Here is a 19,499-nt window from a genome sequence, read left to right as displayed (position 1 = left end):
CACACACAAACACACACACACACACACACACACACACACACACACACACTCTCACATCTTGTTTTGCATCTTTCCCCCAGGTCAGATGACCATAAGAGAACCTCATATACAGGTAATTTTACAAGTGACTTGTGTAGAAAGATGCCATAGAAAGGCCAGCTGCTTCTCTCTGGAATTAACCAAAGAACAATAAAAATACAAAGACGGGTAACTCTTGTAGTTTGGATCCTGGGCCACACAGAAAAACTTCATTGTTCTAGCTAGAAAGCCCATTTGACCATCTCTCGTGGTCCTTGCACAAAGAAGCAAAACTCTAAAGATTTCTATATTTGTCACTCAAAGAATATGCCACCCAACTCTCTGATGTAGCTCGGAGGTAGAATGCCCCTGAGCTCCATTCCCAGTAACACACACACACACACACACACACACACACACACACACACACACAGAGAGTAAGATCCAAATAGGAAGAAGCTTACAAAATAGTACCTGCCATATAGCAGACATAGAATAGTATTTTTGGAATTAACATTTTAAAGGATTTTTAAGTACCTAAAAGGTAACTTTTTATTTATAGTAACAGAAAAAGCAATAGTGCTTAAAACTGCTGAGTCAAGAAACAGCATTGTCACTACATAGAGGTAAATATCAGAAGACACAGCTGATGGAGTTTACAAACTTTGCCTCCAAGGACTGGAACGGGAGGGATTTTAAAAAGGCCACCTGGAGCTGGGTGTGGTGTCACATGCCTGTGATCCCAGTAGTTCAGAGGTAGAAGGCCCCTGGGTCCAATCTCCAGTAACACACACACACACACACACACACACACACACACACACACACACACCATCTGCAGCACCTTCTGTGAGGTAGGAGGAGGTGAGCAGGGAGGCTTGAGACAGGTGAGACCAGGGACCCCAAGATAACAATTAAAATTAAGGATTGAAATTGGTCGAAAGACTTTGGTTCCCCGAGACCCAATTCTGAGCAATCATAAAAGAGCCGATGGGGAACCTCAATAAGGTTTAAAAGCCCACATCCGGAGAGCTTCAGCAGATACTGTCTTTTGGGGACCCCCAACCCCAGTGTGCAGGGGAGAAATCCACTGGACAAGAACCCTATAAAAAGAGAACATTTCCCCTTTCAGAACCTTATAAGAGGAGACAACCCTGTTTCAGTGGGAAGGGATCTGCTGTGCTTCAAATACAATTGCTTCCTCCCTACATCCTCTCTACATGTTTTTACTATGTGAATTTTGATGACTTTTTTTTTTTTTTTTGCAGTGCCAAGAATTGAACCCACGGGCATTCTACCTCTGAGCTACGTCCCTAGCCCTATTTTTTTTTTTTATTCTTTATTTTGAAACAGGGTCTTACTAAGTTGCAGAGAGCCTTGCTAAGTATCTGAGGATCACTATGAACCTGGGATCCTCCTGTCTCAGCCTCCCAAGTACTGGGATTACAAACCAGCTCCGCTTGAATGCTTTCACTTTGCATCTTTACATTATACACTTTCCCTCTTCCTAATACAATTATTCATTTTTGTGTATGATCTGCCTTCTTTCTCCAAATGTATACATTCATTTTAATATAGTTGTTTGCAATACTATATATCTCACAGTTGGCTCTTAGTGGAGGGGCAGAGAAGGATGGTACTGGGGAGTGAACCCAGGTTTTTTCTACCTCTAAGATTCACTCCCAGCCCTTTTTATTTTTATTATTTTGCCACAGGGTCTCACTAAATTATCCTGCGCTTGCCTTGCTCAAATCTGCAGTCCTCCCGTCTCAGCCTCCCAAGTATGAATGCACCACCACGCCTGGCATAGTTGGTTTAAAAAAAAAAAAAGTAACATACTGTTTTAGTTAGCATACACAAATTTCTGTGTTTCTAGTCTACATAATAAGCACACTGATCACTGTATGATATTTTAACATGTTAAAGTGCCATACTTAACTGAACACACCAAAGTGGAACATTTAAGAGACATGTTAATTTTCCCTTTGGAAATAATGGCGGGATGGAGGCTTGCAGTCGCGTGGTCCTGTTTCCCGCTGAATCACTCTGGAGTCCCATCTAGGAATCTCCGTGTCGGACTAATGAACTGCTAGTGACCAGCTGCAGCGCGCGCGACCGCGCCCGAAGCGCGCGCGCCCAGGCCCAGGGCGTGGCGAGCCGGGGAGGGGCGTGCCCGGGCGTGGCGAGCCCGCTGAGGGGCGTGTCCGGGGCGTGGCGAGTCCGCCGAGGGGCGTGGCCTGGTCAGAGCGGAGGCCCATTCTGGGGGGCGTGGTCTGGTCGAGATGGGGCGGGGCGGTCCCGGGGAGGGCGTTACCAGCGCGTCCCCGCCCCCGCGCGCGTCACCGACGTCCGGCCGGCGAAGGTGGCGGCCGCTGCTCGGGGGCGCGGCGGCGCAGCCTGCGGAACCCGGCCATGCGGACCATGTCTCCCTGGGCGTGGGCCGAGCTCCGGGCGCAGGAGCCGCTGCGCGCGCTGTGGCTGGCGCTGGCCGCCGCCTTCCTGCTGGCCCTGCTGCTGCAGCTCGCGCCGTCCGGCCTGCTCCCGGGCTGCGCGCTCTTCCAGGACCTGATCCGCTACGGGAAAACCAAGCTAGGGGCGCCCCCGCGCCCGGCCGTTTGCCGCGCCTTTGATGTCCCCAAGAGGTAACCGCTGCTGCCGGGGCGCGGGCAGCCGGCAGGGGGCAGCAGAGGCGGGCCGCGCCCGCGTGGGGTCCCGGGCTCAGGGTCCCGGCGTCGGGCGCCCTGCAGCGTCGCGGCGGCCCTGGGAACCTGAACTTGCGGCCGGCGGGACCTTTCTCCTGGGGACGAAAGTAACACATTCGAGTTTAGGCCTTGCTGCGTGCAAACCGGTTCCCTTGTCCCGAATTCTCCTCTTTCCCCTTCCCTACATTCTAGAGGCTCAGCCTGACCCCAGGTCGCAGGAATTCCGAGGAAATGAGGGCAAGCCAGCCCTGGTCACCTCTGTTTCTCCCATTCCTCTTTCTCTGACCCCTCGCAGTCACATCAATGCTGCCTCCCTTGGCTGCACCTGGGGAGGCGGCCCAAGATGCCGTGTTTGGGGCTGATCCCATCCTGAAGCCCCATTTGACTTCAAACAGATTTCATAACCAAGTTCAACGATAGCTTAAATTGTCGGGCATTAATAGAATTCATTCCAAAATTGTGAGAGCTGCCATGATTTCTTTTTGTTTTCCATTTTGATTTCAGAACAATGGGAAGGTGGGAAGAGTTATCCAAACACTGGTACAGAGGTAGAAATAGAGCAGTGTTTATTCAAGTCTCTGAGATGTATCTAAAACTGGCATTTAGAAATTAATATGAAGAAATGTGATACTGTTGCTGATGGACTAAACATGTAGGTTATCTTTAAAACACCCATAGGCAGTGAGTGCCCCAAATCAGTAGACAGCAAAGGGCTAAGCATCAGGGCTCCTGAAATATGGTGACCCACTGCTTTGAACTGTTGGAGAAAGATCTAGCAGAGAGGAGAAGGCTACCTCATTCTGAAAAATAGTAAGGGTATGAGGCCCTGGGAAGAGGTAGTATGTAAGACAGTGGTGTGATTGCAGTATGTCTTTTTCTACTTTGTGGCAACTTACTTTATGCAGTTTGGAAAAGGTATTTGTGTCCCTGGATTAAAGGGCACACTTGAAATCATTGCCTGGACTTAACTATGTCTCAAGTACTCCGGCTCTTACTACCTAAGTCTGTCGTTGTATGATGGCCAAGAGACCTGGGGCCTTTCCTGTATTCATTCCTATAACAATGGGTATTTATTGGGTTTCTTGTAATTTCTACCATATTGTGAAATAATTTATGCCATTTTCTTCTTCCAGAATTGTAAAGTAGAATCTGCCATGATGTTCTGGGGGGGGGGGGGTCTTTTTCCCTTAATTTAAACATCTTTTTTTTTTAGACTGGAGAAGGTACAAAAAGTCCAGGCCAACAATAAAAGGCACATTTATTAGGACCAAAAAAAAAAGCATTTGCAATAAAACTGGCAATGTCTCAAAAATGTGTGTGAGTATATGTGTTCCTGGGGATTGAACCCAGGGCCATTCTACCTCTAAGCTACATCCCCAGCCTTTTTTTCTTTCTTTTTCTTTTTCTTTTCTTTTATTGCAGTACTAGGGATGGAACTCAGGGGAATCTACCTCTGAGTGACACCCCCAGCCCTATTTTTTATTCATTATTTTGAAAAAGAGTCTCACTGAGTTGCAAAGGACCTCACTAAGTAGCAGAGGCTGGCTGCAAACCTTGATCCTCCCGTCTCAGCATCCTGAAAGGTGGTATTACAAGCATGTACCACCACACCCAGCTCCTTGTTTTATTTTATTATTTTTTTTATTTTGAAACAGGATCTCACTAAGTTGCTGAGACTGGATGAAACCTATGATCCTTCTGTCTCATCTGTCATTGCACAAGGCCTAAGTTGCTGAGACTGGATGAAAACCTGTGATCCTTCTGTCTCATCTGTCAAGTACTGGGATTATAGGCATGTATCACCACACCTGGCTTTTACTCTCCTCTTAAATTTTGTGTTCCTTTTTATGAAAAGAGGAATAATTAGAGTTGGGTGGAGTTGAGAATCTACAGCCTCCTTTATACTTCTCTGTATTTTCCAAAGTATCTTCATTGACAACATGCTTATCACTTTTATAGTGAGAAAAAAAAAGTGTGCTAACGGCCAGGGTGCACTTAGGAGAGTTTACTAGCCTGTTAATAGTAACTACCTTTGACTCAGTGCCTACCTGTATATGCTAACCACCACATATAATATATGCCTTTCCACAATTTAATCCTCATCGTGGTCCTGCAAGGGAGATGTCATTGTCATTATTCCCATTCACACATGTTCAGACTAGGCTTAGAAGAGGTCATTTGCCCCAAGGGGCAGTGCTTAGTAAGTAGCCTGGGAGGTACTTGAACCCCACCTATGGAAATTTAAATCCCAAGCTCACAACTTCTGGTGTGCCTCGGGGAAGATCTCACACATGCGAAGCTGAGTCATGTGGGAGAGATCCAGCAAGAGTGGACTTGTCTTCAATGGTGGCATTTAGTGATATCTTGGTTAAACCAAATTTGAAACTGTTATTTAAATATTTTCCCCTTGTGCAAAATTTAGTAGCACTCTTAACACTAAGGTAAGCCTGTAATTTTCTATACTTACAAATAGGTAGCTGTAAATCATAATTCTGTACAAAAGGTGGTACTTAGGTAATTTAGTTTGCAATTTTTTTTTCTCCCAAGAATAAAACCTTAAATCAGTCCTTGGAATGTTTGTTTCCATTGCTCCTTTCTGGCAGACATTTTTGTTTTGTTTTGTTTTAATTAAGGGTGACTATTGTTTTTTGTTTGTTTGTTTTCCCTTGGTTCTTAGAGTTTCCAGAAAGTCTGAATAAATAGATGACCCAGAAGATGACCCAGTGATACTTTTCCATAGAATATATGGAAGCAGCGGGCCTGGTGGCGCACGCTTGCAATCCCCGCGCTTGGGAGGCTGAGACAGGAGGATCACACAGGTTCGAAGCCAGCCTTAGCTACTTAGTGAGGCTCTCAGCAACTTAGTGAGACCCTGTTCCCAAATAAAATATAAAATTGGTCTTGGAGTATTTCCCGGAAGTAGAAAGTCTCTGGGTTCTACCCCCAGTACCACCAAAAAAAAAAAAAAAATATATATATATATATATATATATATATATATATATATATACACACACACACACACACACTTCTGTTTTCTAAAATGTCTAAATGGTTCCAAATGATATTGAAGTATTGTAATTGAATTGGACTCTGGAGGCAAAGAGAGCTACCCAGGCCTTCACTAGAGCTCAGGAGACCTTAACTGGGTTCAGGAGATCTGTGGATAGAATGTAGGGCACACTTGAATTAGAAGCAAGTCACATCTGTATTTTCACCAATCTCTATCTGAAATTCAGCATTTCCTTAGTTATACATGTAGTCAACAAACTACAGTTGAATTAGCAGTGTCTGCAACTTTGTGATAGTTTTTTTTTATATTACATTGAAAAATACTGAGCCAGGCGTGGTGGCGTATGCTTGTAATATCAGTGCTTTGGGAGGTTGAGACAGGAGAATTGCAGGTTCAAAGCCACCTCAGCAACTTAGTGAGACCCTCTGCAACTTAGGCCTTGTTTCCAAATTAAAGAATAAAATGTGGCTGGGCATGATGGTGCACACTTGTAATCCCAGCATTGGGGAGACTGAGACAGGAGGATCGTGGTTCCCAGTTAGCCTCAGCTACTTAGCGACATACTTTGCAACTCAGTGAAACCCTGTTTCAATAATAAAAAGGCAAAAAAAAAAAAAAAAAAATAGGGCTGGGGGTGTAGCTCGGAGGTACAGTGTCAATGGGTTCTGTCCTGGTACCGCAAAGAAAAAAAGAAAATACCAAAGATACTTCAAAACATTATTTTTTTTATCACCATGAGAACACAGTTGCTGTCTGCAGTAGTATCTCGTTAACTTGATATGTAAGAAATACACATATCACTACATTATAAATTGATTTGTAGTAATTATATCACCTGTATGTCAGTACAATTGATTTATTTTGTACTCTTGATACAATTTATGCTTGTCGTGATAATTAGGGAAGGACCTATAGGAGCCAGGTGTGGTAGCGCATGTCTGTAATCCCAGCATTTGGGAGGCTGAGACAAGAAGATCATGGACAGCCTTGGCTCCTACTTAGTGAAGCCCTTTGCAACTCAGTGAGACCCTGTTTCAAAAGAAAGGATAAAAAATAGGGCTGGGGGTATAGCTCAGAGAAAGAATGCCTCTGGGTTCCATCCCCAGTACCACAAAAAAAAAAAAAAAAAAAAAAAAAGAAAGAAAGAAAGGAAGGAAGGAAGGAAGGAAAGACCTCTAGCTTTTGCTAGACTTGTGAAGGATTCCATGGCAGAGAAATGATTAAAAAAAAAAAGGAAAAGAAAAAGAAAACAAAAGCCTGATCTGGGCTATAAACTTACCAGGTGTTTATATTTGTCTTATTTGTTTGTTACCATATTCAAGCTCAGTGTCTAGCAGCTAATGAGGCCCTCTCTCCATCAGTATGTTCAGAATAAAGGACAAGAAAGGGGTTGGAGGTTCAAATGGTTGGTGGACCAACTTGATTTCTTTCTGAAAGTAACTTTGGATGAACTACTTACCTTTTCCATCACTTATTAAGCCAGTGTTTATAGGGTACCAGCTGTGTGCTCCAGTGCTCCTTTTCTAGACTCTTTGGAGCTTGAATGCAGACAGAAAATATTTAAACAAATCTTGTAAGACCAGCAGGATAGTTTCAGGTGGTTATAAGTGTGTTAGAGGAGATGCAGCAGGGTTATTTGATTATTAGCATGACTGGTGGGGTGGACTACGACCTAGAAACCATGGGAGGGATGGACAGAGAACAGGTCACCCAGGCCTCACAGGTCACAGTTTTTCAATCTGCATTTTGAAGACAGTGAGTTTTTTAGATTTGCATTTTGAGGCTTGAGGTCAGTCTTTAAAATAAGCAAGGGATATGATTTGCTATGGTGATAGAAGATATTCCTTATAATAGAAAAGAAACAAGGAAAGCAAAAGAAAATGTGGGAATAAAAAAAAGGACAATATCCCTCTGAATCAAAACCACTGGGGCTCAGGCAGAGCATAGCTAGATGTGGCTTGATAACGTGTACAGAACACACTGTAGCGATTTCCTTGACTTTGGGCTTGGTGTAAATTGCTTATGTATATAGCAGGGCCAGGAAAGCAGGTTCAGGCAAGCCTAGACTGCACAGATAAGAACACCACCATGCGATCCGAACTCGATCACTGAGGCTGAGTGGAGCCCAATGCCGCCACTTCCTATGTGAACCTTGAGCTTGGTTTTCTCCCCCACTGCAGGAAGATAGCAAAATAAACTCTGTAGGAGTATCTTGAAGATGAAATTCAGTAAAAAGCCAGGTGTGGCACACACACTTGTAATCCCAGTACTTGGGAGGCTGAGACAGGAGGATTGCATAGGCTTGAAGCCAGCCTCAGCTACTTAGGCCCTCAGCAACTTAGTGAGACCCTCTCCGAATAAAATAGAAAATAGCTCTGGGAGTGTAGCCCAGAGGTAGAAAGCCCCTGAGTTCCACCCCCAGCACCACAAAAAAAAAAAAAGTAGGAAAAGTATAGATAAGAGAATCTCAAAAGAACCTGTGGGAACTTTGCCATGTCAGGTGCCTGTCCTCTTTCACATTAAATTAATGTTGCCATTTCATCTTACTGGTTTTGTGGTTTTATTTGTATTTAGTTGGTAAATGTATTCATTGTGAAATAAGCTCTATAGTTGTCTAAGCATTGTAACCATAAGGCATTTATATCGAGTTTTATCGACTACAATATTTGGCATAATAAAGTTCATTTAGGTCAACCCAGTTCAGAAAACGCCGAGTCGTGAGACCTTTCACATTTCTTCTAGCCCTGAGTCTAATTGTGCAAATCTTGTGCAACGGTTGTGTGGCTGTAAGTGCAGTAATGCTCAGGATTCAGAACTTTTTTGGACACAATCTGGATTCTCTTTCAAGGCACTTGGAAAAGTGCCTTGGAACATGGGCCCAGTCTTGCTACCTAGAGATAAGAGAGATGGCTAACTAACCCTCAAAGTTACCAGGGTCAGTTGTGTTCTTGTGAGCTTCAGAAAGTCTTTTTTTCTACCAGTTAACTGACCCTGTCATTTGAAAGGAAATTTTAAAAATCAGGATTATAATTATATTTTGACATGAGGGGATGAAGAATACTTCCTAGACAAAGGCTAATGCGTCTTCCCCAGTGGTTGCCTAACTCGTTTTTCTTCTGCAGGTATTTCTCCCATTTCTATGTCATCTCAGTGCTGTGGAATGGCTTCCTGCTCTGGTTCCTCGTTCAATCCCTGTTCCTGGGATCACCTCTTCCACACTGGCTTCACGGGTTGCTCAGGATTCTTGGGGCAGCACAATTCCAAGGTGAGGACTGCCCGAGCTCATTCCAGCACCACATCCTGTCCCTGCTGGCTTGAGAGTCAGGCTGTTTCTTGCCTCTCAGATGCCTCCCCTGCAGGGCCTTGGGCGTGGAGGGAAGGGGCTAAAAGATTTGCAAGATTTGTGGCGGGAAGGCCACAAGATTTGTGTCCTCACTGAAGTCCTGGCAGAGCCCAGAACTAGCATTCCAAATTTTTTTTTTTTAAGTGGTACTGGGGTTCCTGGAAACCCCTCTACCTCCGGGCTATACTCCCAGACCTATTTTATACTTTTTTTTTATTTGGAAACAGGATCTCTTAAGCCAGCAAGGCTGGCTTCAAACCTGCACAATCCTCCTGTCTCCACCTCCCAAGCGCGGTGATTACAAGCGTGAGCCACCACGCCCGGCTAGCATTCCAAATCTGGATGTTCCCGAGTGCTGTGCTTTGAACAGTATCCCCTCAGCTACTTTTAGGCTATTGATAAATTTATGGAGAAGTCTTTACACATGAGGCAGCAGCTTTGAGGATCCCTCAGGTTTGCCTAGCGACATTTACCATGGATCGAGTTCCAGCTGAGATCATATCTCAGAACTCCCAGAAATTTGAAAAAAAATTACTTTTTCATAAATGCGTACGTAAAAAGGTTCTTTATATTGAGAGGCTTCAGTTATACAATAAAAACTGCCTGTAAGCAGTGGCCAAATGATTACAAAATCACCTTCAAGTTTGCCACACTGAGCAGCAGATAAAAGATATGTAGAACAGATTTTAAAGTAAGGAATTGGCATTGGGTGTGGTGACACACACCACCCAGCTCCAATTCCTCTTAAGTACTCCAGAGGCTGAGACAGGAGGATCCCAGGTTTGAGTCCAGCCTCAGTAACTTAGAAAGACTGTGTGTGTGTGTGTGTGTGTGTGTGTGTGTGTGTGTGTGTGTGTGTGTGTGTGGTACTGGGGTTCCTGGAAACCCTTCTACCTCTGGGTTACACTCCCAGACCCATTTTTATACCTTTTTTTTTTTTAAACAGGGTCTCTTAAGCCAGCACAGCTGGCTTTGAACCTGTGCAATCCTCCTGTTTCTGTCTCCCAAGCGCAGGGATTACAAGCATGTGCCACCACACCTGGCAGAAAGAAAGACTTTATTTTTTTTTTCATTAAAAATTAGAAGCTGGGTATGATGGTGCATGCTTGTAATTCCAGCATTTTGGAGTCTGAGACAGGAGGATCATAGGTTCTCAGCCAGCCCCAGCTACTTAGTGAGGCCCTTTGCAAGTCTGTGAGACCCTGTTTCAAAAAATAAAGAATAAAAAATAGGGCTTGGGGTGTAGCTTGGAGGTAGAACGCCCCTGGAATTCATCCCTAGTACCACACAAAAAAATTAAAAATTAAAAAAAGAAGTATGGGGGTTATAGCCCAGATATAGAATGCCCCAGGGTTCAATCCCCAGCACCAGAAAATGTGTATAATAATAAGTTGCAGCTCGGTGTGATGGTATATACTCATGGTCCCAGCTACTCTGGAGGCTGAGGCAGGAGAATCACTTGAGTCCAGGAGTTCAAGACCAGCCTTGGCAATGTGACCATCTTAAAAAAAAAAAAAAAAAAAAGCCAGGTGTGGTGGCACAGAACTTTAATCCCAGTATTTGGGAGGTTGAAACAGGAGGATTGCGGATTTGGGGGCCAGCCTCAGCAGTTAGTGAGACCCTTAGCAACTTAGACCCTGTTTCAAAATAGAATGGGGTACAACTCAGAATACAATGCCCCTGGGTTCAGTCCCCAGTACCAATAAAGTAAGTAAGTAAATGGGGTCAGGAGCATAGCTCAGAAATAGAATACCTCTGGATTTAATCTCTAATATCACCACCAAAAAATAGGAATTGGAAGGTGAACGCCATGAAGTGGCCTCAGATAAGGCCCCACAGAGGGTGAAGGGCAGGATCAGAAACAAATCGTTCTCTGTCTTTGTCTCTGTCCTTTGTTTCAAAGCAGCCAAACCACCAGCTCCCTCGGAACAGTTCTCTTCTGTGTAACCAGAGGGACTTGTTGCAGAAGAGAAACCCCGTCCCCATCCTCTGGGGAGGCGATACCTCGGCCAGTCCCACTTCCCTCACTGTAACCTCAGGGCTTTATCTGCTCACTGTAGGGTGCCCTGGGATTTTGGTATTTGGAGGGTTGGTTTTGAGGAGTTTTATTTGGCTGTTTGTTTTAACCTGTCCCTAAAGGGCTAAAAACTAGGTTTAATGTTTTTAATCACAAAAAAGAGCAAAGCTACCCTATGCTGACAGAAGTCAGGACTGGGATGGGTAGAAGGAGGGGGTGGTGCGTGAAGGGTTACACAGTAACTATAGTGTCAAAGGGGGATCAACACCCATCTTCTGACTTGGCTCCACCGTGTCTCTTCTAGGCTCCTTGGGTGCCCCTGTCAAGGGGTCTGTGTGTTCAGAACTCAGGGCCTGCCGCTCTCTGGTTCCCAGCACCAACAGCCAGATGTAAATGATCAGGAAAAGTTGCCAGGTGGCCTCTGAACAATCCCACCTGGTTGTATTCCCAGGGTCACAGACACACAGAGGCGATGGAGACAAACAGAAAGAGTTAAGCACTACTTTCCATATTAAAAAAGAAAAACGAGAAGGGCTAGCAATGTTAGCACAGTGGTAGAGGGCTTGCCTTGCATGCATGAGGCCCTGGTTTGATTCTAGCACTGAAGAAAGAAAATTATACTTTTAGGGGACAGTGAGCTTTGAGATCTAGTTTCCTGCCTGCCTCCCATCCTTCTATCCCCAAAGTCTGAAGAACACCAGGAAACAACTTAGTAGATTTTTACTGAGTAAACCAACCCATCCTATTCATACAGCCGTTGCCCAGTTCAAAAACAAGAACATAACCAGCTAAGTCAGAAGATGGGTGTTTATCCCCCTTTGACACTATAGTTACTGTGTAACCTTGAACCAAATTCTCTGATTTCATTTACCCTGGGTCCTCATTACTATAAAGGTGTTAGATGAGATCATTTTTGAGCCCTTTTATAGCTTTGATCCTATTTAATGCTTTGTTTAACAATGGGAAAAACAAAACTTTGGTTTACTCCTGAAAGAGGGAGGCTGACGTTTTGCGCTCTGGATGGTAGGGGGTGAGCTGGCGCTGTCCGCGTTCCTGGTGCTGGTGTCCCTGTGGCTGCACAGCCTGCGGAGACTCTTCGAGTGCCTCTACGTCAGTGTGTTCTCCAACGCCATGATCCACGTCGTGCAGTACTGTTTTGGCCTTGTCTACTATATCCTTGTCGGCCTCACTGTGCTGAGCCAGGTGCCCATGGACGGCAGGAACGGTGAGCACTTTCCACTATGCCAGGAGCTGTTCCATCACAGGCCCAACGGGGATACCCCTGAGGGAGGTGTGCCACAGAGCACCCCAAGAAGTTCAGAAGTGGGAGCCAGCCCAGCCCACTTTGCATTTCAGGAGTTTAAACTCTGATGGGAGATTTTGAAAGTCAACATGTCCAGGGGTGCATATATACATTACAAGCACATATATGTGTATCTATAGGTTGGTATCTAAAGTTTCAGCAGCTATGGCTAATATATACATAATATATAACATACACATATATGTTATATATATACCATATATATATTATATGTTATATGGTGTATATGGCATACATATATACATGCCGTATATGTCAGTAGCTATAGCTAATATATAGAGATCAGCAGCTATGACTATATATGTGCCATATGTTAGCTGTATATATTATCATCATAATCACCATATATTAGCTATATATATTATTATATCACACATCTTAGCCATAGCTGCTGAAACCTGAAAGTCGCTAACCTAAGCAGTTGTGCGTGCCATCAGGGGAGACAGTAAACCGCAGAGCATTCGTGAGGCTCGGTGTAAGGCTGACAGAATGGGGCATGGAGTTCCGGGAAGGGACTGAAGTTAGCAGCAAAGCCACATGGGCTTAGCCTGAGGAGAGGGAGGGAGTGCCAAGCATGGAACAGGAAGCAGGACAGATGGACAGCAGGAGAAACGGGCAGCAAAGGAAGGGGCCTCCTGAAGCCGTGGTCCTAGGGTGCGGGCGGGAGGGAAGGGCCAGTTGTGGTGCCCTGAGAAGAGAGGGCTGGAGCCGTCCTGTGGAGGCTCCAGTGATGGCGCCCTGTGACCCAGCTGCGCTTTCTGAGGGAAGAGGCTGCATAGTACTGTGGGTGGAGATTGCCTTAATGTTTCTACACCCTCTCAAGCCAGGAAGAAGGAAGCAAACACCCTTGCTTGTGAGACGGAAGCGTGGTTTTCTGTTTTATGTAGAAGCTGGGGACAACTTGACATATGTGACTGTTGTTTTTGTAGATGACAGTCAAGTCACATACATGGATTATAAAGAATTCGAGTCATTTTGGGTGAGTGAAAGGGCTGTTAGTGTTGAGGTTAGCCTGATTGTGTGGCCGTAATGTCCTTCAGCCCAGGCACTGTGGCTCTTGAGACCATCTTCTCTAAGCCCTAGGCTCCGTGTTTTCTAAAGCTGCCCTGTCCATCCTCTCAACTGCGGCCCCCAGCTTATTATTCCCAAGGTTTAGTGAGTGAGCCTTCCCCTTGGGCCTGACGTCCATATCAGTCAGGATCCAAAAGGTCCTCTGTTGCTGTAACCCAGCCTCTGTGGCTATAGCAGCAATTGGAAAGTGGGGCCATTGACCCTGCCTCAATTCATGACTCACTCAGCTGCCTCCCCTCAGCCAGCGCCTCTCCATCTGGTTTGTCTGACCCACAGTCAGTTCTTCCTCCAGGTCTTCTGGCTGCAGCGTCACGTCTTCAGCCAGTGCTGTGGTGTGAGCTGTCATTTGGCTTTCCACACAGCAGCTTTCCAGAGCTCTCTGGTAACCCGCTAGCTTTCAGTCTGCTGGCTTCTGTTGGCGTGACGCCTCTTGTGGAGTCTCCTCCGTGGCTGGGGCCCAGCTTCCACCTTCCATCCCAGGACAGTCAAGGAAAGGCAGCCGAGCACCCACAGAGATCTCCTTCCAAGCACCCTGTTCTGCGGTCACTTCCTGTTTTACCTGCTTCTCCTGCAAGAGGCCATCTGGGGCTACTTGGGATCATGTGAGGACAGCTGGCTTCAGTAATTCATTGAGAGTTAACACACTGAGCACTTGCCAGCCTCTCCTGGGCGTGGAGTCCGCTGGGCCTGTCAGCCTCATAGACCCTCTCTGAGCCTCAGAGCCTATGTCTGTAATTAGGGGCACAGGCTGATTCCCCAGGGTCCTCGTGGAATCAAGAAAGGCTATAAACCAGAATAGGATCTCCCTCAGGATTGGGGTCTCGCCTGACATACTGCTTTATCTTTTGTGCCTACAGAAGTATCAGGCTTAGTAGATAGTAAATAACTAATGAATAAATGAATAATTAACTACTGCACAGATTAGACCCTTAGCAGATAGGAGCCTTCCACCTGCCTCTCCTTCCCTGCAGTAGAATTCCAGCCTTGCCCTTACGGATGTTTGTTCCCTCATAGGCAATCTCTGCATTTAGAGGAGGGGCCTCAGTGCAGATCTGAACTCCCTTCCAATTCACTTTCACATCTCATCCCAGAGTCACTTGCTCTTGGAGCTTGTCAGACCTCAAACTGTGTTTTTCCTATTATTGTTGTTGTTGTTGTTTTTGCGGTACTAGGGGTAGAACCCAGGGGCATTCTACCTTCGAGCTACACCCCCAGCCCTATTTTTTATTCTTTATTTTCGAAACAGGGTCTCACTAAGTTGCAGAGGGCCTCACTAAGTAGTAGCTGAGGCTGTCCCTGAACCACGATCATCTGGTCTCAGCCTCCTGAATGCTGGGATTACAAGTGTGCGCCACAACGCCCAGCTCTATGTTGTTTATTTTTAACTTAAACATATAACCTTTTAGTAAATGGCTAAACCTAATGAATTTTTGGAGGGGGGGGTGGGTTTTTTGTTTTTCTTTTGGTGGTACTGAGATTCCTGGAAACCCTTCTGGCTTTTTTTTTTTTTTTTTTTTTTTGTGGTACTGGGGTTCCTGGAAGCCCTTCTACCTCCGGGCTACACTCCCAGACCTATTTTTACATTTTTATTTTATTTATTTATTTATTTATTTATTTATTTATTTATTTTTGGTGGTACTGGGGTTCCTGGAAGCCCTTCTACCTCCGGGCTACACTCCCAGACCTATTTTTACATTTTTTATTTGGAAACAGGGTCTCCTAAGCCAGCACCCGTGGCTGGCTTCGAACCTGCGCGATCCTCCTGTCTCTGCCTCCCAAGCGCGGGGATTACAAGCGTGCGCCACCACGCCCGGCTACATTTTTATATTTGGAAACAGGGTCTCCTAAGCCAACGCACGCGGCTGGCTTCGAACCTGCGTGATCCTCCTGTCTCTGCCTCCCAAGCGCGGGGATTACAAGCGTGCGCCACCACGCCCGGCAACCCTTCTGGCTTTGAACCTGTGCTATCCTCCTGTCTCCGCCTCCCAAGCGCAGGGATTACAAGCATGCGCCACCATGCCCAGCTAAACCTAATGAATGTTTTAAGAAAGAAAAAAAAAAAACTGTAGTACACCACAGGGTGCAGTGGTGTACACCTGTAATCCCAGTACTTGGGAGGATGAGAGGAGAATCACAGGTTCAAGGCCAACCTCAGCAACTTAGTGAGACCCTCACCAACAGTAGTGAGACCCTGCCTCAAAATAAAATAAGACTTTGGGGTGTAGCTCAGAAGTAAAGTGCCCCTGGGTTCAATTTCCATTACCCACCGCAAAAAAAAAAAAAAAAAAAAAAAGACTATAGTACATCAGTGATGTAGAACAAGTTTTTAACAGGAATTGACATGGGTCGAATCTGGTGGATTCTCTGTAGTCATTAACTATCCTCAGCTGATTCTCACTTATTGACACCCAGATGTGATAGCATGATCCTTGGCACTTTTATTTGAATCAGCCTTTTAGAGACTCCTTCCTGTCCCAGAGCCCCAGGCTTTTGTCCATTATCAATGGACAATTTTGTGTCTTTAGTCCAGACTGACCAGAAACTGCCGTAAAGGCCCTTTCTTTGCTTGTCCGATACCAATGGCTTGCTCTGCGTGTCCTTTCGTGGCCTGCCCTCTTCCCTTCTTCCTGGCAGCCAAAGGAGAAAGAGGAATATAATACTTTGGGTGTTTCTGCTCTTAACAGGATCTCTCTCGGACTCAGTTCTCTCTGATACAGAAAGGGAGATACATGGTGGTGTTCACCTTGCAGTTTAGATTTCCCCCCTGGTGAGAAGTCCCCCTTGTAAGCCTTCACCTCCAGCTCGAGCCAGGCCACTCAGGGTGTCCCTGCAAGGGCTCAGCATGGTGACCCAGTGAGAGATTTCTTTAGGAAGTCTTTGCCTGACAGTAAATGTAAGCAAGACTTAAATGCAGGGCTTAGCAAAGTGGTCTCGCTGCCCCAGGTAGCTCACAGGAGAGGGCACAGAACTGAGCTGTGCCCAGCGCATCGAAGAAGGAGCCAGAGAATATGTCAATGTGGGCTTCTCTGCTTGCAGCCACAGGGTTCCCCATGGCCACAGAGCCTGTCTCCCCTGTGCAGGGGAAATTAGGTCAGGATAATATAATCTTTTAATTTCAGGAGCTTCTGAAGTTTTGCAGAGTTGGCTGTGATAAGATCATTCTTGTTTCCATAGTCTATGTAATAGGGAAAAACCTGCTGATGCAGGCGCGGTGGTTCCACATCCTTGGGATGATGATGTTCGTCTGGTCCTCTGCTCATCAGTATAAGTGCCACGTCATCCTGGGCAACCTCAGGAAAAACAAAGCAGGTGAGAGCCCCATCAGAGCCGCTGCCTGTGGACTTAACTGAGAAGTGAGTTCTGCGGGCTCCTTCCTTCTTTTCCTCCCACCCTAGCTAGTCAATCAGTCTGAATCACGTATGTGTTTTTGACAAGACACCTCTGGAGGCTTGATCTGTGAAACGGAGGCCTCAGCCTGAAGATCTGTGAGTGCTTGTTGTGCCCACACTTTGGGGACTGTGCTGCACAGCAGATCCACGTGCAAGGGCTCGTATTACTGTGGAGTTAGTATCATCCCAGCCAAAGCAAAATGACTTGACCTTCTGGTTAGCTTGTGTTGACTTATCATATGTATAGGTTTCATGAAGCTACTTGAAATATTAAAAAATAGAATAGTACTATGTAATATGTATCAGTTATAGCCAGGTGAGGTGGCATACATCTATAATCCCAGGACTTGGGAGGCTGAGACAGGAGGATGACAGGTTCAAGGACAGCATCAGCAAGTACTGAAACTCTCAGTAATCTAGTGAGACCCTGTTTCAAAAGAAAAATTTTAAAAAGGACTTGGGATATAGCTCAGAGGTAGAATGACCCTGGGGTTTAATCCCCAATACCAAGAAATAATGATAGTAACATTTATCAGTTACAGAGAAGATTAGCATGGCCCCTATGCAAGGATGACATACAAATTTGTGAAGCATTCTGTATTTTTAAGAAATATGTATTTATCAGTGCTTATTTTGCATGAGGCCCCATTCTAAGTGCTTTATGTCTAGCTTCACAATACCACGTGAGAGGAGTACATTCTAATTCAAGCCTTGTACAGACGAGGAAACTGAGGCACAATGGAATTTAAGCAGCTTCTCTGGAGTTCCAAAGCTAGTAAGTGGAGAGCCAGGGTTTGAGCATGGGCAGCCGACTCCTATCTGAGCCCTTAAGGACTGGCACAGACGGCTCCTGGAGGAACCTGCTTTCCTTTGTGCTTATAAATAGTTACTACTAGTATAACCTGAGCACATGACCTTGCAAGACATAGGAAGTGATAACGAAAGCATGACAGGGTGCTGATTTACACACAGGTGTGTGATACTCTTTTCTAAATAAGTTTCTTTTACCTCTTTATTTATTTACTTATTTTATGGTACTAGGGATCGAACTCAGGTGTATTCTACCTCTGAGCTACACTCCCAGCCCTGTTTTTAATCTTTATTTTGAAGCCGGGTCTCACGAGGTTGATAAGTGTCTCACTACTTGCTGTGAGCCTCCTGTCCCAGTCCCAAGTCCTGGGATTACTAGCATGCGCCACCTTCCCCGGCATAAATAAGTGTTTCTGTAGATGATTTGGGCAGCTAAATGGTGAGGCTTCCCTGTCGTAACTTCACATGCTCATGAGACTGTCCCTTACCGTTTCAGGAGTCGTCATTCACTGCAACCACAGGATCCCTTTCGGAGACTGGTTTGAATACGTTTCTTCTCCAAACTACTTAGCAGAGCTGATGATCTACATTTCCATGGCTGTCACCTTTGGCTTCCACAATGTAACTTGGTGGCTAGTGGTGACATACGTCTTCTTTAGCCAGGCCCTGTGTGCTTTCCTCAGCCACAAATTCTACAAAAGCAAGTTTGTCTCCTACCCAAAGCATAGGAAAGCTTTCCTGCCATTTTTGTTTTAAGGTAACTATGGTCGTGAAGAGACCTGGAGTCAGACAACAAAGTGCAGTCCCTGCAGAAGCTTTTGAAATTCTCTGGCCCCGGTTCACACCAGGAAATCTTCAGCCTATCAGTGGGGCAGGGGCAGCATCCCTCAAGCAGATGTCTTCAGAGTGTCTGCAAAGAAAAGTGCTTCTGGCAGACCTAGGCTTGCTGTATCTGCTTTCCACCATGTTTTATAAAGCCCATGGACTGGTACAAAGTGAACAAGACCTCTCCAAGCTTCTCAACAAGCACATACCCAAGTCCAAACAGCTGTGCACAGGCATGCACGTGTGCATGCACACATACACACACACACACACACACACACACACACACACACACACACACACATTGTCTGTGGCTGGGAAATCTGTTAGAAATCAGTGAGCCAAATTAAACAGTAAAAGATACATAGTAAGTGCTCGATAAATATTTTTTAAATTTCAATTACAGCAAAATACCTTTGAAAGTAACATTAATATGTAATTTTCAAACCAACAATTTCAAAAATAATGAGTGTTGGAGTCATTGCTTTCACATATCACCACAGAGACTATGGCTACCAGTTATGTAGCCAGCAGTAGCCAGCAGTAGCCATTTCCAGCCATGTCCCCCTCGAGTCTTACAGAAAGCTTGAAAACCTAACATTTAAAACCTTTTTTATTTGCTTCTTTTTTGACATTTCTTTCAAGGAAGAACTTCAAAAACGAAAACAATGGAAAATAAAATATTTGTATTTTTATGCATAAAAAGCCTCCTTGAATTGACATGTGCTTGATCCAGTAGTACTAAGCCTTCTTCATTCATCGGTAGTTATTCAAATGGTAATGATGAAGCTGGGTATGGTGGTGGTGCACACTTGTAATCCCAGTACTTGGGAGGCTGAGACAGGAGGATTGCAGGTTTGAGCTTAGCTTTAGCAAGTAGTAAGACTCGAACCTAGCAAGACCCTGATTCAAACTAAAAATTAAAAAATAGGGCTGGAGGTGCAGCTCAGCGGTAGAATGTCCCTGGGTTCAATATGTAGTAGCATG

The 19,499-nt window shown here is 45.3% G+C and overlaps 1 protein-coding gene across 2 annotated transcripts; it reads left to right on the top strand.

Annotated features, from left to right (window-relative positions):
* Positions 1–2,439: 2,439 nt before the first annotated feature.
* Positions 2,440–18,443, top strand: SRD5A3 (steroid 5 alpha-reductase 3; the record flags this gene model as incomplete). Of its 2 annotated transcripts, XM_080697120.1 has the most annotated exons (5): positions 2,440–2,660; positions 8,856–8,998; positions 12,121–12,318; positions 16,663–16,797; positions 18,184–18,443. In XM_080697120.1, 5 exons carry the CDS (start codon positions 2,440–2,442, stop codon positions 18,441–18,443), a joined length of 957 nt encoding a protein of 318 aa, XP_080553246.1. The 2 variants fall into 2 exon arrangements, with proteins under 2 accessions (XP_080553246.1, XP_080553247.1); XM_080697121.1 differs by lacking the exon at positions 16,663–16,797.
* Positions 18,444–19,499: the final 1,056 nt, after the last annotated feature.

This window comes from Muscardinus avellanarius (genome assembly GCF_963383645.1).
Source record: "Muscardinus avellanarius genome assembly, chromosome: 6".
Lineage (NCBI taxonomy): Eukaryota > Metazoa > Chordata > Mammalia > Rodentia > Gliridae > Muscardinus > Muscardinus avellanarius.
This window is presented reverse-complemented; position numbering and strand designations above follow the sequence as displayed.